At 40.2% G+C, this 25,708-nt stretch overlaps 1 protein-coding gene and 1 long non-coding RNA gene across 2 annotated transcripts in view; one reads left to right on the top strand and one right to left on the bottom strand.

The window, feature by feature from the left end:
• The window catches only part of LOC115096137, a 31,752-nt gene extending 13,736 nt beyond the window's left edge, over positions 1 to 18,016 (bottom strand). Inside the window, exon 1 of the long non-coding RNA XR_003857990.1 lies at positions 17,855 to 18,016. This is a non-coding gene — a long non-coding RNA (uncharacterized LOC115096137). The remainder of the gene's footprint in view (positions 1 to 17,854) is intronic.
• Positions 18,017 to 18,105: 89 nt separating this feature from the next.
• The window catches only part of LOC115096136 (SUN domain-containing protein 3-like), a 40,942-nt gene continuing 33,339 nt past the window's right edge, over positions 18,106 to 25,708 (top strand). The window contains exons 1-2 of the mRNA XM_029610652.1: positions 18,106 to 18,310; positions 20,300 to 20,358. Of these exons, the coding sequence (XP_029466512.1) occupies positions 18,171 to 18,310; positions 20,300 to 20,358 (199 nt within the window). The 5' untranslated portion in view covers positions 18,106 to 18,170. The remainder of the gene's footprint in view (positions 18,311 to 20,299; positions 20,359 to 25,708) is intronic.

Raw genomic sequence — 25,708 nt, 5'->3', positions numbered from 1 at the left:
TAAAGCAAAAACCTAATTAAACCATTTAGAAGCTGAAAAATGGGAACTTATTATCTCTTTACCAAAAAAAGCTAGAGGAAATCTCTATAGGAGTTTTGTAGTAGTCCTGATATTGTTTTCCTATGGTATCAATGGGGGAAGGGGCTAGGGTCAGGTTTGAAGATTTTATTTCCTTATGCTTTGCATGGACTGAGGTAAAAGCAACCCAATTCAATGATCTAGTCCAGCATCAATTCCTCTGAAATCTGGTAGGTGGAAGAAATATGTCATACAGAAGACTGGTTGGTATTAGGCCAGTAGTGGCCCATGGCTCAAAGAGATCAAGCCTTCTTCTAGTAGTTGATTTACTTGGGAATGCAACCTAAAAATGGTTGGAATAAGCTAATGAAGTTTAAACAACAGATGATAATAATACATAGTCAGTAAGTACTACTACTTAACATTTTTATAGTGCTACACAACATACTCAGTGCTGTACTAACACAAAAAAGACCATCCCTGCTCATTAGAGTTTACAATCTAATAAGAAAACATACAAGGGAAAAGACGGGATATTTCATAAAGCAAGAGAATGGTTAAAAAAGAAAGAAAGAAAAGAAAGTTAGTTAATAAGGCTAAAAGGAGACAATCAGGCCTAAGTGTTTAAAAGAAGCTTCAAAATGTCAGTCTTTAGGTGGGATTTAAACACAGCGAGAGCGGGAGCATGATGCATCAGTTCAGGAATACTATTCCAAGCACACAAAGCCAGGTGGAAAGCACAAAGTCAGGAGTTGGTGGTAGAGGAGAAGGGCACAGATAGGAGTGACTTGTCCGATGAGTAGAGTATATGAGGAGGAGTGTAGAGAAAGATAAGAGAGGAGAGGTAGTGAGGTACTGCAGAGTGAAGGCATCTATAGGTGAAAAAGAGGAGTTTGAATTATGTGCAGGAGTGGATAGGTTGCTAATGCAGTGACTTCAGGAAAGGAATTATATGAGCGCAGTGACTTTGACAAAAGCTAAGTCACACAGCTGAATTTAGGGCAGATTGCAGTGAAGAGAGATGGCTTTGCTGGGAGACCTGTGAGGACAAGGTTGCAATAGACTAAGTGGGAGGAGAAGAGAGAGTGGATAAGGGTTCTGGTAGTGTGTTCAGAAAAGAAGGGATGAATTTTGACAACGTTATAGAGAAAGAAATGGAATGTTTTCGCAGAGTCTTAGATATGCATAGAGAAGGAGAGAAAGGAGTTGAAGATGACTCCTAAGTTACAGGCTGATGGGACAGGGACGATGATCATGTTATCCATAGAAACAGAGAAAAGAGGAAGAGGGGAGGTGGACTTGGAGGGAAAGATAAGGAGCTCTGTCTTAGCTATGTTGAGTTTAAGATGGTAGTGGGGCATCCAGGCAGCAATGTCAGACAGGCAGGCCGAGATCTGGGACTGGATTTCTGGTGAAATTTCTGGTGTAGAAAGGGAGATCTTGGAATCATTGGCTTAAAAATGGTATTGAAAGCCACTATTCTGTAAGAGAATTTGAAAACAAGTTTGAAGAAAGAGTTTGAGAAGGCTTGTAACCATTAGCGATAAATAAGCAAGTCCATATAGTAGACTCGGAAGATTCAAACCAATGGTATGGTAACTATAGCTAAAGTAGCATGAAGAACCCAAGACACTAAAAAAAAAAAGGCAGAGATACCAACAAGAGCATTTCTTAGATATCTCAGCGGCTTTTGGATACCGTTGATCATCACATACTCATCTCTGGTCTTAAATCTATTGGTATAACAGGTACAGTTCTAAATTGGTTCATATCCTTTCTTACAGATCGTCCTCAACAAGTTAACATTAATCATCACTCCTCTAATTACACAATTTCATCTGGTGTTCCCCAAGGTTCATCACTATCACCTATACTGTTCAATATTTATCTTCTACCTCTTTGTCATATTCTCTCTTCACTCGGTCTACAATTTAAAATCTACGCAGATGACATACAATTCCTAGTTCCCTACAAAACATCTTGGTCTAATACTCTAAATATGGTTTCTCTTTACGTATCCACTATTAATTCCTGGCTGTCCCATAATCGCTTAAAACTAAATCCATCCAAGACTGAAATAGTTCATTTAACCTCTATCTCAGAGACTTCCATTGGTCCACCTTCACATTGGTCTATAAACGGAACATCTATTCCTATTACACAATACGCTACAAACCTAGGAGTCATTATAAACTCAGACCTATCCATGAAACAACATATTTCTTCGTTAACAAAAAAATCTTTCTACAAATTACAACTCTTAAAACGTCTCCGTCCTCTTCTCTTTTATCAGGATTTTCGAACTATTCTACAATCTCTAATCTTCTCTGGTCTAGACTACTGCAACGCTCTTTATTTAGGACTTTCCGATTCTATAATTCATCCTTTGCAAATCGTTCAAAACAGTGCTGCTCGTATTCTGTCAGGTACTCCCATTCGAAAACATATTACACCCATCCTTCAATCCTTACATTGGCTACCAATAAAATATAGAATAAAATACAAAGTTCTTACAGTTATTCATAGCTTACTACATACATAACTCATCTTCCACATGGCTTTGCTCATTACTCCGCATTTATAAACCCACCCGTCATTTAAGATCACTAACTCAAAACTTATTAGACATCCCCTCTCCACGACAGGCCAGACTTGATATTACCAGAAGAAGAGCATTTTCTGTAGCAGGACCCACCATTTGGAACTCTATACCCAATTTACTTCGTTCAATATCCAATACCCAACAATTTAAGAAGACACTAAAAACATATTTATTTCAATTAGCATTTAATATCCATCCACAACACACTACTTCAAATAATCAACACTCAGTAACCTAACAATCTCTTCCACATCCTCAACATCACTCATGTTTCCACCTTATGCCTTCCCTCCTCCCCTTTCAATTTTTCCTACCTTTTCCCTTCCATAAAACATCTTTTACGGCCCAGCTCCACTTTTACTTTTATTTAATTAGATTTTTTGTTACCATGAGATATATACCAGTTATTGTATTTTAATTTTATTTTATTTTCATCTTTAATTTTTAACTCTATTTATTTTATTTTTATTTTACAATGTAAACCGTTTTGACAAAAAAAACCTTGTTTTGAAAAACGGTATATAAATACTTTTAAATAAATAAATAAATAAATACACCAAGACCCCGAGTACAGAAAGTGTATAAATCATCAGATCAGCATACCAAGATAAGTACCATAAAGGAATTTATAAACAACTCTGGAAGACAGCAGAAACATAGGGAAAAAAACACTCATAAAGGCATGAAGAGAGGCTTAGAGCACCAGGAGCAATGGCCTTAAAACCCCGAACCATAGGTAAATAGCAATGAATCTAGAAAAGTGGCATCAACATCCCAATGCACTATGAAGGGGGCCAAAGCAGCCCAAACAGATGCATGAACTGCTCAAAGTACCTAAAAATGGGCAATGGGCACTACCATCAAGGGAGGAGTAACCTAATGGTTAATGCAGCAGACTGAGAATTAGCAGAGCCAGTGTTCAAGTCCCAAGTCCCAAGTCCCAGTTAGTGTAGCTAGGTTGAAAAAAGGTTTGGCTAAGTTCTTGGAGGAGAAGTCCATCAACTGCTATTAGTCAAGTTGACTTAGAGAATAGCCCCTGCTATTACTGGCATCAGTAGCATGGGATCTACTTATGAGAGATTTATGTGAATATATTAGGCAAGTTTTTCACACAATTTTACACCTGCTAATTAGTAGCACAATTGCTGTCAGACCTGTCTGTTTTCTGCTATTTTTGGGCATTAGGTCTTGGTGAACTGGAGGGAGGTGAAGTACTAGGAGGGTGTTACACGCCCCGTCCGTGCCCGTCCCACGCACGGGCCTGTTCACATTCATGGTTCCACGGCAGGTCCCGGGTCAGCTTCCCTAGTGGCAGCTGCTAGCACTTCCAGGCCCCGGCATCCCGTGGCGGTGGTTGCCAGGCCTTCTACTGCACACCAGGCCTCACGCCGGAGCTTGGCATCATCGGCGCTGTTGGCCACGCCCCAAGCACGTGTGGATCGCCTGGCCTCTTGTAGGGCCAAGGGTGAGTCTTAGCTCCATGGCGCGCCGTGATTGAGTCTCTGTTGTAAGGAAGTCCCTGCCTGCACTTCCTTGCCTTGGCAATCGGGTCGGCTTATGCTAGATTGTCTCTGCGCTTGTACTTGTTCCTGTCTTGTTCCAAGTCTCGTTCCAGGATCCTTCTGTTCCAGTTCTGTTCCTGTCTTGTTCCTGCTTCCTAGTTCCAGTGTCCTCCTGTTCCTGTTCGTCTGTTTGTTTCCCAGGTAGTACCTCCGGACTGTCTCTCTGGTACTGACCTTTACTTGACCTGCCTGTTCATCTGCCTGCCTTCTGAACCCAGCCTGTTCCTCGACCTGCCTGTCTGCTGCCTGCCTCCTGGCTCCAGTCTGCTACTCGACCTGCCTGCCTGCTGCCTGCCTCCTGACTCCAGCCTGCTACTCGACTCATCTGTCTGCTGCCTGCCTTCTGACCTCAGCTTGCCTGTGACCTCATCTGACCTCCGGTACTTGACCTCTGCTTTGTTGACCATCCCTCGGACTGACTCCTGGACTCTGACATTCTCCTCCTTGACCTCGTCTTCAGATTCTGGCTCTGTTCCTAGCCTTGTTGTCACCTACACACTTCTGGTCCTCCTTGTTCCACCTGACCTCCAGTCCCAAACCTGACCGTGCTCCCCTTCTGTCTGTGGGCACGCCGGACTTCCATTCTCCCAGGAGACCCTGCGAGGCCCACCTAAGACCATGCAGCCCAGGACAATACGGGCTCCTCCCGGAGGGGACCTCGGGCTTCCAGTGGTGAAACTCTTCCTAGCCTCTGTCTCCTTCTGTGCTCCGCCCCCTGGGGGCAGTTGCCTCCTGGTCCCTACCAGGAGGTGAATCTCCACTGCCACAGGACAAGGGTCCACCCCCGAGCACAACAGAAGGTCTTCTTGAACTGGAAACAGACTGGATGAACTGGTAGAGGTATCTGCAAACTGGGGATTTCAAGTACATGCACATATTTGAAAATATACCTACTTCCGCATATAAATAAAGGTTTTTATATGAACAAATTATAGTTTTTTTACACATAAAATATTCCCATGTATGTTTATAAAGTAGTAAAATTATGTGCTTTGAATGCATTGCAAATACTCCCACATGCTGAAACATATGTGTGTATATTGAGGAATGGATTTACTCATATTTTATAATCTGTATGGTCCAGACGTGCACAGATTTTAAAATACTATAATAGATCTCAGCACCCTGCATATATGGAGCTGCAGGGAGTTATTTGAATATTATCCTTGCAGGATTTAAATTAGTAAGAATTTTCCCTATAAACATAGAATGGTAATAAAAGCCTTAGTACATTAGGCCCTTAGACTGTAATCCCTCTGGTGAAAGGGAAATACTTACTGTACATGAATGCAACTGACCTTAAGTTACCAATGAAAAGACATGAGATAAATCTAAAACAAACAAAAACCAATAGTGACAAAAACACTAAAATTGGAGCCATGCTGTACCTGCAGTGGCAGGAACATCCCAAGGCATGCCAAAACAGTGACGGGCTGGAGCAAAGTATCCTAAATAGAAGCATAAATACCTAAGGAATGCAAGAGGGGAAAAGCAACATTAGTATTGGCATGAACACCCCAAGGCTTAAAGTGAGCGGTACAGCAGCAAGCTAGGGAGTTTAAATATTACATTACTCTCATAGACACAGGTTACAGTTAGAAAAAAATCACCCAATGGCATTAAAACCGCATTGTCTAGTGGTGATGAAGTGTATGATCGAAATTCTAATCAATCGGTGGGTCCATGGATATAAGAAAGTTGTGCAGTGGCCCTGTTCTTTCACTTGTTCACAAGTCAAATGGAGACAGCAGTGATTAATCTTTCAGGTCAGGTTCTCTCTGCGGGCACAGGAAGAGATTCTAAATAAGGGTCTATCATTTGTCCCCATTCAGATCCATGACCCTTTTTAAGTGTTGGATAGAATTACACAGATTTTTTAGAAACCTTCAAATTAAGCAGTTTTTTTCTCGACAAGGGGATCAAAGCACAAAATAAAGCGTAAGGCAGCAAACACAGCAACATCAGATCCACATAAGGCATCATGAGATGGGCAAAGGGCACCAACAACAGTGGCAGGAACAGGGCAAAGTACCAAATAAATAGCAAAGGATCACCAGCAGTGACATGAATATCCTGAATCACTGTGACAGAGGGACAAAATGCTTCCAGAGGCGGCAGTGGTTCTCAAAGGTACCGTTAGAGACCTAGGAGCAGGCTGGGTTGACTCAGTGGCTGAACAGCACAGCAAGGGGCTGAACCAGGAGAAAGGGGGTAGGAAAGACTAGGTTTTTAGTTTTCCTTCTTTCAAAATGTTTTTGTGGCAAACACACCCCAGAATAACCAAGAGAGAGAGAGAGAGGCAAGGAAGGAAGACCATGCCAGAGTGAAAGAACTGCACAACAAAACAGCAAGAGAGAGGAACAGATATCAGGTCTCAAGGACAGTACAAAATACCAGCAAGAAGCTGCACCAGGAACAAGCAGCAGCAGAAGCACGGGTCCAGGTTTCCAAGACATCCAGAGAGGAGCAAGGGAGGAGAAAGGTTTTCTTATTTTTCTTTACTGTTTTCTTTTGGGGCCAAAGTACCCCAGATAAAGAGAAGAATGGTGGAGGGAATAGCAGAAAGAGTGGAGCAACCAGTAGAAGAAGGAGCTGAACCAGGAGAGAAGCAGGGCACAGAGAGCAGACTGGGCAGCAGCAGCAACAAGAGTGGCACCTGGGAACATCATAGCTGAGGGCAAAGCGCTGGAGGCATTGGTTCACTGTAGTTGTGCATTCAGTTCTTCTGCCATTCACAGATAAAGGTTTATTTTAATGAAAATAAAAATCAAAGCCAACAACAACAAAAATCCTTCCAGGTTACTTGTTATTTTAATGAAGATCAACTTCTCTACCAACGCTGGTCCCAGCCATGAATGATGTGGACTCACAATGTCCTTTTACACTGAGAATAACCGTTCTCTAGGCATACTAGATTATGAGTAGAAGAGGAAATACTGGGCTCCCTGGATCAGGTCTATCCAGACTGCAGCCTTTTGTGCTCTATATGCCAATGCATCTGTGGCCATGGGCTTGATGGGCTTGGCCAATTTGTGCTGGTACTTCCTTTACTGGGAGCTAGGAATATATATATTTTTTTTTTTGCTGCTAACCACTGTAGCTATGGTTTGTATCAGGACAGCTGATTCTACAGTGGTCACGGAGGGGAGAGTGATGGATAAAGGCACGGTTAAGAAGTGATAGCTGACAGCACTAATGGGCCGATGCAGTAAAGTGCGCTCAGGCCGAGCGCACTGTTAGCCCCCGGTTGGATGCGTGTTTTCCATGTGCTATTATTAATAGCTCCCGCAACATGCAAATGCATGTTGATGGGCCTATTAGTTATTCCCGCGCGATACAGAAAGTAAAATGTGTAGCCAAGCCACACATTTTACTTTCAGAAACTAGCGCCTGCCAAAGGCAGGAGTTAATTTCGACCAGTACCAGGAAAGCGTATAGAAAAGCAGAAAAAACTGCTTTTCTGTACACCCTTCAACTTAATATCATAGCGATATTAAGTTGGAGGCCCCAAAAAAAAAAAAAAAAAATTAAAATCTGCCTGCAGCCCATGGGTTGGAAGATGGACGCTCAATTTTGCCGGCGTCCATTTTCTGATCCGTGGCTGTCAGCGTGTTCAACAACCGACACCGGTAAAATTAAGCGTCTGCTGTCAAACCCGCTGACAGCCGCCACTTCTGTCAAAAAGGAGGCGCTAGGGACTCGCTAGTGTCCCTAGCAACTCCTTTTACCATGGGCCCTCATTTGCATATTTTTTCTTTCTGAATCGTGTGCCCGGGAGCGTGGCCTGGGCGCGCGCCGGGAGAGCGGGCGCTCGCCGGCTCTCCCGCGGGTTTTTATGTATTGGCCCGTATGTGGGGTGCTCACTCTTTCCTGCATTGTTTCCCCTCTGTCTTTCTGGATCTGGAACTCCCATTACAACTCCCTAGCCACCAGTGTCTTCTTCCAAAATGTTAGACTGTGGGGATCAGAGGGCAATACTCCCTTTCACTCATGAGTCATGCAGAGAGACTAGTATGCAAGCATTCATTTGGGTGATGGGTTTGAGCCAATCTTGTGCCTGCTGCTGTAAGGATTCCACAAACACAAACTGCAACACCTTGGAAACCATTCAGCTTCTCTTCATCTCCTGATGACTTCAGTTCGTGTAGCTATTGTGGAACTGATATTCTCGATGGCATCCTTGAAGAGCTTCAGGACTCGTATCACCTACATCATGTGTATCCAATCATGATGCCCGGGGAGGTGAGTCACATCTATTGCTTTTCAGAGACAAGTAATGAAGGGATGTCCTTTGCTGCAGTAACCACATGGTGCCTACAATCTGAATGAGCTGGTGCAGAGGCTCCCCCCACTGCTTCCTGACTGTCACAGAACTCCTCCCCACCATTCATCCTCTGGTGAAAATACCCTGCTGTTTTTCAGCACCTTTTTATCAGTTCCATTAGGATTAAGCTATCATATTCCTCCTTGGTCACCAGCACATCCTTTATTACCAGATGCAGCAAGTGTGCAAATCAATGGATCTCCTCATAGCCCCCATCTTCCACTGCTTTTTTCATGTTAGTATTACTGTCTATATTGGAAGACAATGAGAGGCAAAAGAGCTGCAAATGGACAATAACAAACCAGTGCAATAGCAGAAGAATAAGTGAATAAATAAATGAATACACAAATTTAGATTTATATATATGAATACATAATTCAAAAATTATACATAGAAAACTTAAAAAATATATATATTTAAAATGCTTTTAGTACATAAAAACATCTAAATCATACAATCAGAGTAAAAGAAAGAGCCTGACATGGCCAAGTTTCAGTTAATGCCTGCAACAGGGTCATGGCATTGAATCTTATACTTGCAAAAAAGGAACAGTAGACAATGAAAATGAAAATGATAGTAATCCCTATGGTAATATGTTCTCCAGTATAGCCCAAATGTTCAGGTGGTGATTGCTTTTTCACTCGAAAAGTATTATAAATACATCACCAACTGGATATTTGTATGTGGCACAAACTGGAACACAAAATATTTTAGTGCTGCTTCCACACAGAAAGGTGCATCCACCCTTCTGCACCCTGCTTTCTTTGACAGCAGTGCACAACACCTACTTAAAATCTCCTAGGGAACTCCAAGGGAAACTTGCCACAGTAAAGACAACCACAAGACTTGTAAATTGAAACAATTAACAAGCCTTTACACTACAACCTCTGCCTTTTTCCCAGGCACAGATCTATGGACAAAGGTGCAATTCATTGTTCCATAAGGAGTAATATTTCTGACAGTCGGCTATGAAGTCTACCTTTATGCTTACCCATAGAAAGGGAAAGCATCATCTGGTAATAGCTAAGAAGCATTAAAAAAAAAAAAAAAGAGTAGCAGGCCAATAAGCAATGTATCACCATCTTGGATCTGAATTGAGATCAGCCCTGGGATTTTAATTGAGAAAAAAGTTGCAATTAAATCAGTTGAAAACAGAGAAAAATATATTCCCTCTGTCCTGTTGTTCCTTGACCTACAAAAGGGTCCTGTTAGAAGGTAAGTTAACGCTATATTCACTTCATCCATTCAAACTATTTTTTACCTCTGTATGTTAAACAGCATTAGATATTCAGGGCTGGCTGAGTATTAACTGTTGTAATGGTACATACATATACAGGCAAAACATCTTTTCTATCACTTCCAAAGAAAATATTTGATCACTGAGGGAGGAGTCTTCCACTTTGCCCATGGACTTATCTGTCAGTTCTGATTCACCCAAATATCTACACAGGATCTGCATTGTTCCCAGAGCCATAAGAACAGAATATAATTAGGAGTAAATCAGACGCAGATGGCTACCACCCAAATGAAGGCCTAATCATTTCTAAGGATACTTTAACAAAATTAAATTGTTTTCCAAAGTTTTTGTTAATGTTTTCTTTTACTGTACCCATAACTCATCTTTTTCTAGAAAATATATTTTAAACATTTTTCTAAACCTTCCCAGTTTTTAGAGCCTTCCTGTAATTTGCAACACTGGTTGTCCAAAACGCGCATCCAATAGAGCGTGTAGCAAATAGCACTCATCACATGTAAATTCATGTTGATGAAGCAATTAGCTATTTCTCCCAAGGCAAAAAAAAAAAAAAAAAGTGCACCTGACGCACACATTTTTACTCTCCAAAATTAATGCCTGCACTGAAGCAGGAGTTCTGTACTTTCTCTGACTTAATATCATGGGGATATTAAGTCGGAGGAAGAGAAAAATTAGAACTGTCCAAAAAAAAAAAAAAAAAGAAAAGTGAGCCTGCAGTCAGATTAGGAAAAGGGACACTTAATTAACAAGCTTCCATTTTCTTAACCTGTAGCTGTGCACAGGTTAGGAAAAGGGACACTTTTAAAACTGAGCATCCGTTTTCCTAATTCGCTGACAGCCACTTCTCCTTGGCACCCGCTGCCAAGGAAGCGCTAGGGGTACACAATTTCCCCTAGCACCTCCTTTTTACCGTGGCAGCCCACGGCGTGCATTAGGAGAGCGGGCACTCAATCACGAGCACCAATTTTCCGTGCACCAATATTGCATCGGCTTGTTTGTGTTTACCTTTTCTATAGGCAACCAACATCACACAAGTGGCTTTGCATGTCAAAAAAGGAATAACCTTGCTCATACATAAGGAACTGAAGCAGTTAATGCACTCAGGGACTCAGAATAGGATGGGTCCAACATGCATCATTGTACACAGATTGGGGATGATGCAATACAATGCGGTGAGCCCAGCCCACTGTATAACCTGCAGTTGGACGTGGGTTGTAGAGGCACTAACTAATCCCTTTATGCAGTAAGGGGATTAGCGCCTTTACAACGCATGTCCAACATGGAGTGAAACTAATAGCACTCATCACATGCAAATGCATGTGAATGAGGCTATTAGCTATTCACTCCCTATGCAAAAAAAAACAAACAATGTGCGTCTAGGACGCACATTTTAGCTATCAGAAATTAATGCCTGCCCAGAGCAGGCATTAATTGCTGAGCGCTATTAAAACTAGTAAAGAAAAGCAGAAAAAAAACTGCTGTTCTGTACTGCCTCCTACTTAATATCTTTGGGATAGGAAGTGGGAGGAACAATTCTTTAAAAAAATAATTTAAAAAAAAGTTTAAAAAAAGCACTGGCAGGGGTTTGGAAAATGGACACTGGTTAATTCAGCATCCATTCTCCAAACCTGACTACCTGCACCAGAAAGAGTATATAAATCAATAATAATATCATCAGCAATTGGCCCCTACACTGTCACATGTAAGTGAAAGGACCAATCCCCTTTCAGGACAGCCTTCTGAAAGGAGATTGGTCCTTTCACTGACATGTGACAGTAAAGGGTCCAATCCACAATAAGTGAACATAAGAACATAAGAAATTGCCATGCTGGGTCAGACCAATGGTCCATCAAGCCCAGCCTCCTGTTTCCAACAGAGGCCAAATCAGGCCACAAGAACCTGGCAATTACCCAAACACTAAGAAGATCCCATGCTACTGATGCAATTAATAGCAGTGGCTATTCCCTAAGTAAACTTGATTAATAGCCATTAATGGACGTCTCCTCCAAGAACTTATCCAAACCTTTTTTGAAACCAGTTACACTAACTTCACTAACCACATCCTCTGGCAACAAATTCCAGAACTTTATTGTGCGTTGAGTGAAAAAGAATTTTCTCCGATTAGTCTTCAATGTGCTACTTGCTAACTTCATGGAATGCCCCCTAGTCCTTCTATTATTCGAAAATGAGTCACATCTACTCATTCAAGACCTTTCATGATCTTAAAGACCTCTATCATATCCCCCCCCTCAGCCATCTCTTCTCCAAGCTGAACAGCCCTAACCTCTTCAGCCTTTCCTCATAGGGGAGATGTTCCATCCCCTTTATCATTTTGGTTGCCCTTCTCTGTACCTTCTCCATCGCAACTATATCGTTTTTGAGATGTGGCAACCAGAATTATACACAGTATTCAAGGTGCGGTCTCACCATGGAGCGATATAGAGGCATTATGACTTATGATTTTATACACTCCTTCTGGTGCCGGTAGTCAGGTTGGGAGAATGGACGCTGAATTTATCACCGTCCATTTTCCTAACTCCTGCATGTGCGCTGGTTAGGAAAATGGGATGCTGAAAAATTCAGCGTCCGTTTTCTTAACCGGCGGACAGCCACCAACAGCGGAACTCTCTCCGGCTTGTGCTGTCAAGGAGGTGCTAGGGGCATGCAATTGCCCCTAGCTCCTCCTCGACAGCACGAGCTCTATTTTAAATATTGCATCGCTCCCAGGAGAGGTGCCTGGGGGCACATTATGAAAGCGGGTGCTGAATTTTTTTTTTTTGCTTCAGCCCCATTGGTGCCTAATTCATAACTATTCAGCTTCCACTGCAGCCCTTTTCCAGCTTTGAATAGCAAACTTACAGGGTCATTCATCAAATTGCATTAGGGCCTTATCGCGGTCTTTAGAGTGAGAGGGAGAAAGAGAAAAAGAGAAAGTCTGAGTCTCTGGGGTGGCACATATATTAGCCAACTATACCTCTGTAGAAGGGTCAACTAGTAACTTGAGGTGAGGTTTTGGTGGTGGTCTAGGGTTTAGGGGGCAGTTTTACATGCACATTAGAGGTACGAACAGCACATGTGATTTGGAGTGAGGAAAGGGACACAAAGATGAGATTTATACAATGTACTCTCACCCTAGCTTGGTAGCAACTAAAATAGCACGTGTTGCATTAACTCCAAAATTACCCTACCACACCCCTTTTTTTAATGCGGCACTATTCATGCAAAATTTGTAGCGAAATGATGAATCTAGGCAAATATTATTTGCTGGACATCATGAATAGCTATTTATCTTGGCCCTTTTTTTGCATTCAAAATGAGTGAATCAACCCCTTGCACATTGAAAACAGACAGGCTAATTTTCAGAAGCCCGTGTGCCTAAAAACGGGGAGTTACACGCGTGGTCGGGCCTTGGGAGCACTGTGAGCATTTTTGGAAAGGCCCAGCCATATGCATAAACCCCGTTATGAGCCGAAGTGCCAGGTCTTTCCCAAGGGATGGGCCGGGGGCCATGGTCTGGGTGGGGGTGGGTGGGCTGGGACAGCGCCATTCGATGCTTTCCCAGGGAAGCGCACTCTGGCTGCTGGCCAGCATGTGAAGATTACTTCTGCTCCCGAAGAGCAGTAAGTAATCAAACAAAAAAAAAGTAAGTAGGTAGGAGGGTGTTTGGGGTCCGGGAGGAAAGGGAAAGGATAAGAAGGTTAGGGAGGGGTATAGGGAAGTTCCCTCCCAATCTGCTCCTTAATTGGAGCGGACTGGGTGGGATACTGGGGAAGCCCTACTCCTGTCGCCGCACATGGCCTTTTAAAATGTATCCGCCTTGGGTGCGGAGGCCATCCACCCGCACATGCGCATGTGGATCTTAAAGTCCACTGCACATGTGCGTGTGGATATTGTATTTTATGGCCCGTGTGCGCCGACACACGCGTATTGTATAATAGCCGCGTCCAGAGCTTTTCCTTCTCCTCAAGGTTTCCAGTAAATATCATAATCCAGAAATCCATTGTTTATTTTTCATACTAGAAATCCCTATTTTAGGTTCATGCTTAAGCACAGATCATTTAAATTGTGGCACTATTGACTGTGCACTTTCTGTTTGCTTATTTCCTTTCTTGTCCTTTCCGCCTTATTCTTTAGGGTTATGTACTGTATGTTCTCCTACTCAAACAATGCATCCATTACCATTACAAATTTTTCTGTGACTGCATACATTGTCAACACGAGTACAATCATGATTCACAGGAACAGTCTCAACACTGCTATTACCTTTCATCCACAGTGCTTAGAAAACTTCATATAGATACTGCATACCTAACTTGTTCTTTAGATTGAGAGTCATTAGTGACACCATGAATTCCATACTTACGCAAAGCTATGAATTTACTGGCAATGCATGGCACTCTATGAAAATCTAAACCACTTATGACATCATGGAGCCAATGTACTATACTGTATTAAAATCATCAGGTTAATGAAGGTAAACTGCTGATTTTGCTCAAAAAAATTAGTAGGGTATGAATATTGCAGAGTTTCTGAATCCAGTTCTCAGGGCACACCTAACCAGTCATGTTTTCAGATTATCCACAATGAATATGCATGAGATAGATCTGCATGCTTTGCTTTTATTGTATGCAAATCTATCTCATACATATTCATTTTGGATATCTTGAAAACCCGACTGGCTAGGTGTGCCCTAAGGACTGTGTTGAGAAGCACTGTATTAAAGGAACTATCATACACAATTTATGGATCTGAATCAGTGGTTACATACCCAACAAATAAATCATATATCCCAGTTCTTATGTACTTTTTGAGAACAGGTTTTTCCTATGCCAAAAGTGCAAATGATTTAGTCCATTTTAGAATTTAAAAAAACCCCAAAATCATGTGCAAAAAAATAAAGGATCAAAATTATACTTCTCAAGCCAGATCACCAATTCAAAGCATCTTCAGCCCAAAACTCAATATGCTACCATGAGCATTAATAATAATAATGAACTACCAAAACTCAATATGCTACCATGAGCATTAATAATAATAATGAACAAGAAACAAACCTTTTTTAATTGAAATGTAGTACAACTAGGGATCATGATATGAAGCTCCAAGGGTTAGACTCAGAAAATAATTTTTTCATGGAACGTATATTGAATGCCTGGAATAGTATCCTAGAAGCAGCGGTGGAGACAAAAAATGATAATGGAATTCAAAAAAAGCATTGAATAATCACTTGATTCGTTGATTCTTAGTGGCAAGAGGATGATAACAAAGTCCTGGGATAACCTGGTTCATCCTAAAGCATCAGTACTGTGACTCCACTATGCGGTAACCTGCAACTTCCTTCAAGTCTCTTCCCCTAAAGCCATGAGACTTAACTTGAAAAAAGAGCACGTCTTTTCCATCGCCGGCCCCATCTTATGGAATTCTTTACCCAATGCCATTAAGAAAATCTTAAAGCGCCACCTATTTAAGGAGGCTTTCAAAAATCTTTAATAATTGTTCCCCGTCCAACTATGTTGTCTGCCTCCATAGGCCTTTTAAGTATGCCTGTGAGTCCCCCTTCTCCCTGGTTGTTTATTTACTTAATACATTTTATCTTTAGTTTCAATTTCAATTTTATCTATGTGAACAATGTACTACATACTTTTATGCTCATTTTTTTTATTGTAAACCACCCCAAACCTTGGAGGGCACGGTCAAGAAATATTTCCAAATAACTAACAAAATAAACAAATAAATAAATAAAATAAATAAAGTAGCAGTGGTACAAGACCGAGGTGACCTGCCTAAATTTCAATGAGTATAGGATGGATTTATTATTATTTTTTTTTTACAAATGCCTCATTAACCATGGTAGCTGTGGGGATTATTACAATACTTGTTAGTAAGATATAGAAGAGAGCCTGGGTACTGTCTTAAGTTCTGATTTTGCAAAAAGCAAAACTGAAGATGGCAAGGCCTAAATAACCTGGCAGCTGAGCTATTGGAGGCTATCACTGTAACAGATGTCCTGACATGTTTGGGACAGATATGGAGGGCAATGGTAGGAAAAAGAGAGGTCAGGTGAAAGACAAAGGGGAGGGGAGACTTGATACTGGGTTGCATATGGGAATTTAAATACACATCTACCCAAAGTGGACAAATCTCAGCTGGACTAGATGAGTCAGTTTGGTCTTTATCTGCCATCATTTACAGTGTTACTATGATAACCACACTGAGGAATATTCAGTGCAGGCGGTGTTTTAATGAAAGTTTGTAACAATGGATCCTTCATATAAACTATTTACCATATAATTAACACATTTACAGTAATAACCAAAATCAGACCTTGTATTGTTTATTTTGTAGCACAAAAAGTGTGCTGAGTGAATGATCCTACTTGATTGGCTGCCCCCCCCGTTTAACCTCACACAATGCAATTTCTATTGCCATGAGCAGCAGGAGAACCTTTCACTTCGACAAGAGACTTTTTTTTTTTTTTTTGTAAACTCACATCTTCCAAAATACCTAAACATTTGAAATTAGGTGATTTCTAATACAGGTATATGACTTCCAGGATATTTAAGTTACTGCATAAAACTGTTTCTTCTCAGAAGAGAACTCCTTGTCCAAACTTGCACAAAGCAACAATTAGAGGAACAAGCTTCATAGAATATTAACTTAGATAATTATGATAATTGTTCTTGGTTTTGCAAAGCCATTCTTCCAATCCATACTGCAGCTGTGCTGAAGTCAGAGCCAGCTATGAAATTCCCATGATGGTCAGAACCCTGCAATGGTGATTAGTACCCTGTGAGTTCTTTGTGATGTCATCAATTCAGAGGTACGGACAGCACAGTACACATCAGTGAAGATATGATGTGATTTGGAAGGAATCAAGCTAGGGCGAGAGTACATTGTACAAATCTCATCTTTGTGTACCTTTCCTCATTTCAAATCACATCAAATCTTCACTGATGTGTACTGAGCTGTTCATACCACTGACTGTGCATGTTAAACTGCTCCCCAAACCCTAGACCACTACCAAAAACTCACCTCAAGTTACTAGCTGATCCTCCTACAGTGGTATAAATAGTTGACTACTATAAGTGCCTTATAAAAAGTCTCTCTCTCCACAAGCAGCCCAAAATATAGCAAAGGCCTTTCTGGGCACATTAGAGCAAAATGATGAATCTAGGTCAGAGTTGTGTAGACTAGAAGGAAAGAGACCTCACAACTACTTTCTTAAAACCTACGTTGAAAAGAAAACACAATAGGAATAGACTCACATGTTGCTGTGGGTGCTGAGCAACAAAACTACTAAATCATGCAGAGACCACCTTCTGAAGACAATAGTTGAAGATTAAAATAAAATGTTATATGCATGCTTTCTTAGGAATTAACATTCACAGCTGTGCCTTTTAAGACTAATTCAACACAAACTTTATATGAATCTTTAAAACATTAAAACACACACTAGTGACAGCATTTTGCTCCAAACCTAATGCATGCATGTACCTAGTATATATCATTATGGAAATTAAAAACAAGTGTTAGCAAATTCAATATGCATTAAACTGCTATAACCTTATTAGTGGGTCAAAGTTGATCTTTAAATTTCATTCTGTTTGTTAGTAAAACCCTAATGTCTAGCTTCTCAGATATTACTTAGTGAAAAGGATTTGAGAGGTTCAAATTCAGTTCAGATGGGATCAAACACTTTACAAAAGTGAGCAGCTGAAATAAAGGAATGATCTTCCTTACTAGTTCAGAGCTGGAGAGGGATCAGCTGCATATGGCACAGAATATGTCTATGGACTAACAGTTAAATGCACCCAGTACCAGTTATTTGTACTCTAATAGTCCCTGCCTGCCAGTCACTTGTTTCATGTCTTTGAAACATACAATACGTGTATTTCTTTTATCAACTGACTCCCACTATCTTCTGCTGCTTTGTTCAGAATCTGGATGTGGTAGCTGTGTGACCCCCTTATAAAATGTCAATATTTTCATTGCTTTGAAAGTATGTAACTAAGAAGATTTTTTTTTTTTTAAATATAAATAATTGCTATCCTTGAATCAGAGTATGAGGCAAAATTTTTTTTAGTAAGCATTACATTATGTTGCTGTTTTCTGCCCATCTTGATCACCATCAGAGCAGCCTCAGGGAATGCTGCTTCCATTAACAGTGGAAGAGACCGAAATTGAGCACTTCTACAGTTCTTTCCTTCCAGTCCAATGTAGGCAATTAATCCACCTTCCTGCAGTCTCACCTTGGCTCTCAGAGATTTCATAACCTTCTGGAAGCCACACCCTTTTACCATTATGACATATATTATTACATCACATGCCAAGGAGATGGCACAGCTATGAGTAACTTATTTATGGTCATTGCTATTTCTACCTCTTTGCTGGATTAAAACTCACAAAACAATGATGCTTCGCAGAAGTTTAAGAATTAAGGCCCTGTCAGACTATCAAAACTATGTTAACATCAGCAGCAGTAGCAGCAGTAGCAGCAGCAGCAGCACTTCATTATCAGCTGTTTTTCACTCAGAGGATTCTGTGAACAGGTAGGACACCAATTCTTTCTCTCCTTCTTTTGTGCTTAGTTTCTATCTGTTATTTATTTTACATTTAGCTGGGGATTCCTGCCTTCTTGAACTTACTTTCCTGTTATACAAATCCTGAACTTACTATCCAATCATGCAAAATACCAGAATTCTGAAATATAGAAATAATAAAAAAAATATAAGTGTCTGGCTCTATAATAGTTCTGGTCACCTTCATACTGCAGATTGAAACCCTAAAATAGAATGGGAGGTAGGCAACTTGGAATTCCTCATCTGAGCCAATTTGCTAACCACATTTTATAGGAAGGCCTTTTAAAATTAGAGGCAGGTGGGTCAAGCCAGGGGTGGGGGTGTTGAAGGGCTTTGGGGATTCAAATAAAAAAGCATTCTCATGCATTTGCTTTTTATATTGGATTGTTTAGTTGAATATGTTTGTACAATGTCAAAATGCTGTCTTCATGTGTTATCTATATGCTGATTGGACTACTATATAAAACTAATAAATATATGTTAAACCAAAAAATAATTAGATGAATTATTTTGGAAGGAACCTACCCATGATTGCTAACATTGGGGTTAATTTACTAAGCTGCAATAGCATGTTAATGCATGTTAAATGTCAAAATCATTGCTGATAACACAGAACTAAATCAATGTGGAAAATGTGGAAAATGCCAGTGAGCTGTGTTGCATGTCAATGCATTCAAAGCAAATTATTAATATCTATACGCACTAACATTCATGTACTATAGTTAACTAGACCTCAAAAGCTGAAGTTGATAAACCTTTGAGAGAATCGACAGAATAACATAGCTCTGATGCTCACAGACCCTCCCTTAACCCCCTTCTGGGAAAAAAGGTGCAAAATTCCCAAGTGTAAAATTATAAGCACTACTCCCCTAGATACAACCTTGCCCCCCCCCCCCAAATGCAAAAAATACCTACCCCCATGCTTCCAGACACCACATTTCCCTCATCTGTCCCAGACCATCCCCCTACTTGTTGGAGCTCATGGTTGAAAAAGGAGCAGGAACAATCCCTGATTGCTTTTATCTTGCTGAGGCCTTCATCCAAAAATGTTCCAGTTGACCCAAGGCTTCCCTTTGTCCCTCACATCCAGGGGTAAAAGGGAGACCAGGTCAACCGGTGCCATTTTGGATTATGGTAACAGCGAAAGGATTGTCTGTGAGGTAGAGGGATGGTCTGGAGAACTTGTAAGCATGAGGGGATATTTTCGGCATTTTAGGTGGGGGTGGGTCTTACAATTTTACACTTGGGTGCACTAGGGGGCCACAGGGTGTCATTTTGAGGTGGGGGATTTGATGCAAGGGAAGGATGAGGGTTGCAAGTTAGGGCTTCAGATTCTTTTAAGCATTACTTGGGGTAAAGAGGGACCACACATTCCCATAAGTAGAAATGCATGAATGTAACTGCCACTAATAACATCTGCACATTTCTGGCCATGGGAGCAAACTACTTTGTTATTAACTAAACTGGGGCACTAAATTACTGTAGTTTAGTGAATACCATGGAAACTAATCCATATTAAAGTAGGTCCTTAATGCCTAGTTTTAGTGTGGTTTAGTAAATAGACATCACTGTCTTCTACAGTTCACGGCTACTTTGGTGTCATTTCTTCATATCTGTTTTCTAATCCTTTTTACAAGTCTGCATAAAATATAATGTTCTGAACTCCGAAAAATTGAAGTGGTTCATACTATTAAACTGCTTTAATAAGTGCAGTACCTATTGAAGAGAGAACAAATCAATGACTAGTTTTATATATTTTGGATCTTACAGGACTAATAAAGCTAGTTGCATTATATATGAATTTTATATTCACACTGATTCAGAAATAATACTGCCATTTAGATTTTTCAATATTAATTTTTCTGATGGTAGTTTATAAAAATCATTTTCATCCTTTTTTCTTTTAGTGTTCTGAAAGCTTCATGGGGTTTATTCATGGCCCTCTTTTCTCTTCCCTAGGAATTTTAGAAGAAGACACAGATCTACTTCTATTCTTAAACCTGGACAATTAAGCCCGAGTAAGATCCAATGGACACAAGTAAATCTATATGGAAATGAATCCTTTATTTCTGGATACTCTGTTTAATTCTTTAATTCAAATAATCTGTTAGAGGAGATTAACATTTTATTCTTGAAAACCATTTAATTTATAGAGATATATCATTTCTGGACAATAATAATTATAAAGATACAATGTTTTTTCATGGTGACTAACCTATTGTTTACTGGGATTTATTAATTGCCTGTCCTTAGCTCTAGACGATATGCAATACATAGTATGCTCTAACCTGATCATTTAAACCTAAAAAGAAATCAGGGAAAGCTAACTGAACAAAAAGTACTTTCAGCAGTCATGTGAATTTCAAATGCTTATCTTCCAGACTTAATTCATTTGGAAGGGAATTTCAAAGGATTTGAATCATAAACAAAAAGGAATATGATCTTATTCTAACTATTCGGGTTTTCTTACAAAAAGGAATATTAAGATACTAATCATGACAGGACTGAACAATTTTACCAGGAACATATTTGGACAACATAGTCAATAAATAACTGGGTGCCTGACCATGCAACATCCAAAAGCCAAGACAGAGGATCTTAAATTGTGATCCAAAGTAACAGGTTGGAAGTTGGAAGAAAAATGACAAAGCATGTTCCCTTAATCCACAGCCCACAATGAATCTTGCAGCTGTATTCTGGATCAGTTGTAAGTTTTTCAACGTTTTAATTGAAAGATCTACCTAAAAGGAGTTGCAATAATCCAATGGAGATAGCACCAGGGATTGTACAAGAGATTGAAGCTGTCTGGAAAAAGTGTTCTTCATTCAAACCACAGTTTAAACCAGGCTGTTCTACATATAGTATTTGAACAATATGGTCCTCAAAAAGGTTTGTGAATTCAAAATCACTCTCAGGCTCTTAACCTGGGGGCGGGGGTAGGGTGGGCGGCAATGGAAGATAATTACTGCCTAATATAATCTGGAAATCAGGGAGATTCACCTCTACCTTGTTCAACACCAGGATTTAAAGACAGGCACTTACTCCTCATCCAGTCATATATACTCTGAGGACAACAGCTGATGGATTTCACAGATTCAGTCAATTAAGGTTCTGTGGACAACAGAAGGGTAAATCACCTATATAGCATTATGGCTAGAAACCAAAAGATCTGGTAATGTTCAATACTGGGCACATATAAACATTAAACAACATTGGTGACAAAATTGCCCCCATGGCATTCCACTGTAAAAATATAGAGGGGGAAATTTTCCTTCTCCAAATCACTGATTAAGTATAATGAACCATTTTGCAACCTTGCCTCTGACACTGAATTGGGAGCCTGGACAACAGGATCTTGTGCTCAATGGTGTTAAAAGTAACTGATAGGTCTGGAAGGATCCACAAAAAAATCCCCTTATCCAAGCTATGGTCTATCAAATTCACCATAGGCATTTCAGTTCTATAATTGGCACTGAGGTCAGACTGGCAGCGATCTAAACTGATTGTTCAACAGAAACTCATCAAGATGTTTCAAATCATGATAGTAACATGTATTATAGGCAATTTTTGTCTAATCTATTGTCCTCCAAATTCTTCAGCTGTGGGATTATCCACTTTGATTGAGTCCTTAGTTTCCTCCCAAACTGTAGCTTAGCTGATTCAAAATCCCTAACTGAAAGCTGAGCACATCTCTTAATCTGGGTATTGGTAAACCCATCTCTCCACCAGTTCTCTTTGCCCTTAAAAGACACCCTAATTCCTCATAGTAGCTCTATAATTAGCCTTATCTGTGTTCCCCGCTTATTTCCAGCACAATGAAGGACCACAACCTTCTTCTCAAATGGCTCTCTGGTGAAAGCCTTCAAACTATACTTCCCACCAGATGTTTGCCTCCGGTTCCTTCTGTCTTTATGAGCCCCCGGCAACCCTTGTTCTTTTTTCCTTTCCTTTTAAGGCAGCATTCATGCTTGAACTCCCTCTAGGGCTTCCTCTGTCTTCCTGAAAATCCAATTCTCCTGATCTGCCTGCTGCTTTTGTATGTGTGAAACACTTGTTTCATCCCGTGTGGGTTTGGCTTCTGCTAGCAGATCTGCCAGGTGTGGGTTGCTGGGAGGCAGCATCCACAGCTTTAGGGGGAGGAGATTCAGCCATTGCTCAATAGGAAGAGACAGGGAGGATAACTTTCAATCCTATTCACTTTACTGGATTTGCACGTAAGTGGACTCACAGAGATTTAAAATAGTATTGCTGCACAATTTTACCACATAGTTCAGCTCTGAAAGTATATGCATATGTTTCAATCTGCACAAATATTTTTGCAATGCATTCAAAGCACATACTTTCTTTACCTATTTTATAAATGAAGAAAGAGGGTACCACTATAAAGGTCAGATCACTATAGAGTCTGATAGTTTTTAATTTGCAAATGTACAAAGCAGTTTTACCTAGCATGCAAACATTTCTTTTGATTGAAAAACATCCGAGCACACCAGTTTTTTATGTGATACCCAAAATTGAAAAATCTCTCACACACCCTCCTGGTCGCTCCATCATAGAGGGCATTGGGTCCTTACTAGAATCACTATATATTTTCATAGACAAATTTCTCCAACCTTTTGTAAGTCGTGCTCCCTCATACATACAAGATTCTGGCCATATGATTTCTCTATTATCCTTTATTCATCTCCCTTCTTTTTCTGTTCTCATCACTCTCAATATTAAATCTTTTATTCAAACATTCCCTAGGCAGCTGCTATTGATTTAGTCCATAACACTTTGGATTCCCATTCTTCAGACTCCTGAGTCCCTATTTCATTCTTGGTCTCACTCACCTGTCTGGCACTCACTCAAAACTTCTTTAGATTCCAGGATCAGTATTACCAACAAATATTCAGCACAGTAATAGGGCTACCATGGCCCCTGACTGTTTTTATGTTATAGCTTTTGAGTCTAATTTTCTTTATGATTCTCTTTTTTGGGCTTTCATTCTCACTTGGTACCGATGCTTAGATGTTTTTATGATTTGGATTGTGTCCATTTTTCTTATCATTGACTGACTTAACACATGTGATATCAACCTCCATTTTTCATATCATTACCATTCTTCCATGATGACATTTTTAAATATTACCATTTCCATTATTGACAATTGCTTCCAAATATCCACCTGTAGAAAACCTACTGATAAAAACAAATTTTTCCATTATAATAGCTGTCATCCCTGATCTCTCAGACAAAACATCCCTACTGGGAAATTTTTCTGAATTCATCGGCTGTGCTCATACCATAATGATTTTCTATCTAAAGTCCAGATCATGTTGACTAATTTTCTCTCACAGCGTTACCCACCCCATGTGATTAAAAAACCCTTTAAACATGCTCTTTTCATTAATAATGACCTTCTTTTTATACGTCATCAGGATGCTGTCACAGATAGATCTATCTGTGTCCTTCTTTTCTCTCATTATCAAATGCCATTTGCAACAGCAATGCACAATTAAGCTCTGAAATTTGTTGCCAGAGGATGTGGTTAGTGACATTAGTGTAACTGGGTTTAAAAAAGGTTTGGATAAGTTATTGGAGGAGAAGTCCATTAACTACTGTTAATCAAGTTGACTTAGGGAATGGCCTCTATTACTGGCATCAGTAGCATGGGATCTTCTTAGTGTTTGGGTATTTGCCAGGTTCTTGTGGCCTGGTTTGGCCTCTATTGGAAAAAGGGTCTGACCCAGCATGGCAATTTCTTATGTTCTTATGCCGTCACTGGTCAGTACTCACTCCCCTACAGATATTCCACAACTCTCCCCATTTTGCCTTTAAATGTAGGTATAATCTCCGCAACTCTCTGGTTTCCTCAGATTTACTCTCATTATCATCTCGGGACTTTCTTAATACTACCTGCCACCAATCATGCAGCTCATGTGCCACTTGTGCTCATTCGCTCACTATTTCAGAATAAATATCCCTTGAAAAATAATGCCTACTCTAATTCTTTTGGGGTTGTTTATGTAATTTCCTGTCCATGTACTCTCCTTTACGTTAGCCAAACTACACGTAAGATTAAAATGTGCATCTTCGAGAACTGCAGTAAAATCCTACCCTCTCGCTCCACAGCTCCTTTAATATCTCATTGGCTCCAATCTAAACATTTCATAACTGATTTGAAGTTTTTTATTCTGGAATCATGTCCCCCCAATCCCCCTGCTGTTGTGGTGGTAATCACACTGCTTTTCTACTGTACCCAATCGGTCTCAATCATGAGACTGAATTGTTATCATGCACTCAACTTGTTCTGATTTTTCCTGAGTTCTCCTGATTTCCGAATGGTTCTCTTTTTCGGTCACCAGATTGGTCCTTAGACATCATATGTTCTTTTGGTGCCCTTTTTCCTTCTTTAAAAAAAACCCAACAGCTTTCATTCTTCACTTTTAAAGTCATTCTCTGAAGATTGATGCTGCCACTCATGTTTGTAAATTTTCTCCTATAACTCCACTTTTTAAACTTCTCACTGGCTATTTTTCCTATATTTTCCTTTTTCCATTACAGATGGCAAAATCCCTTTACTAATTCTCCATTTGTGGCTTCCAGTATATATAAACCCTTGTTTGTTTATGCATGTTAGTGCATTTCCATTGCTTTTTAATTTTTTGCTTTTTAATTTCTTGTTTACATTTGGGATCGTTCTTTTGCCTTATCTCGTTGTTTTTATTTTACTTTGTAGATGGTTACTTCCCCGTCTTGAGAAAGCCCTGTGGCAGAACACAGCTTGTGTCAGAGTTTGCGTTCTCTACTAGCCACTTTCGAATTTTGTTGCATGCTGAGTGACACCGCTTGGTACATTTGCAAATTAAAAACTATCAAACTTTTTACCGTGATCTGACCTCCATTGTGATACCCTCTTTCTTCATTTATATTGTTGTGGGTATACACCTTTACTCCTACCTATTGCTGTATTACCTGTTTTATAAGCATATGCATATAACATGCACACGTAAAACCCTGATTTATACATGGAGGCAAGTGTATTTTAAAATATGCTCTATACTTGAAATCACCAGTTTGCTGATGCCTCTGCCAGTTTACCCAGTCCATCACCAGTTCACTGAGACGCTCCTAATACTTCACCCTGAACTCCCCTCCGTTCACCCACGTCTCCCACCCCAAAATAGCAGAGAACATATTAGTCTTATATTATTTGAACTAGTTAATTAGCAGTTGCTTAATATATTCATGATCGGTGTAAAAAATGCCTTTATTAAAGTTTCCTTTATTAAAGTTGCCCGACTCTGGCCGAGTTTTGCTCTCGCAGGAGCTGCCTCAGGGGCTGTTTCTATCCTGTTGATTTTGAAAAATTGAGTGGAAAGTCAT

This window comes from Rhinatrema bivittatum, chromosome 7, assembly GCF_901001135.1.
Source record: "Rhinatrema bivittatum chromosome 7, aRhiBiv1.1, whole genome shotgun sequence".
Classification (NCBI taxonomy): domain Eukaryota; kingdom Metazoa; phylum Chordata; class Amphibia; order Gymnophiona; family Rhinatrematidae; genus Rhinatrema; species Rhinatrema bivittatum.
Note: the sequence above shows the minus strand (reverse complement) of the source record. Positions and strands in the feature narration are given on the sequence as shown.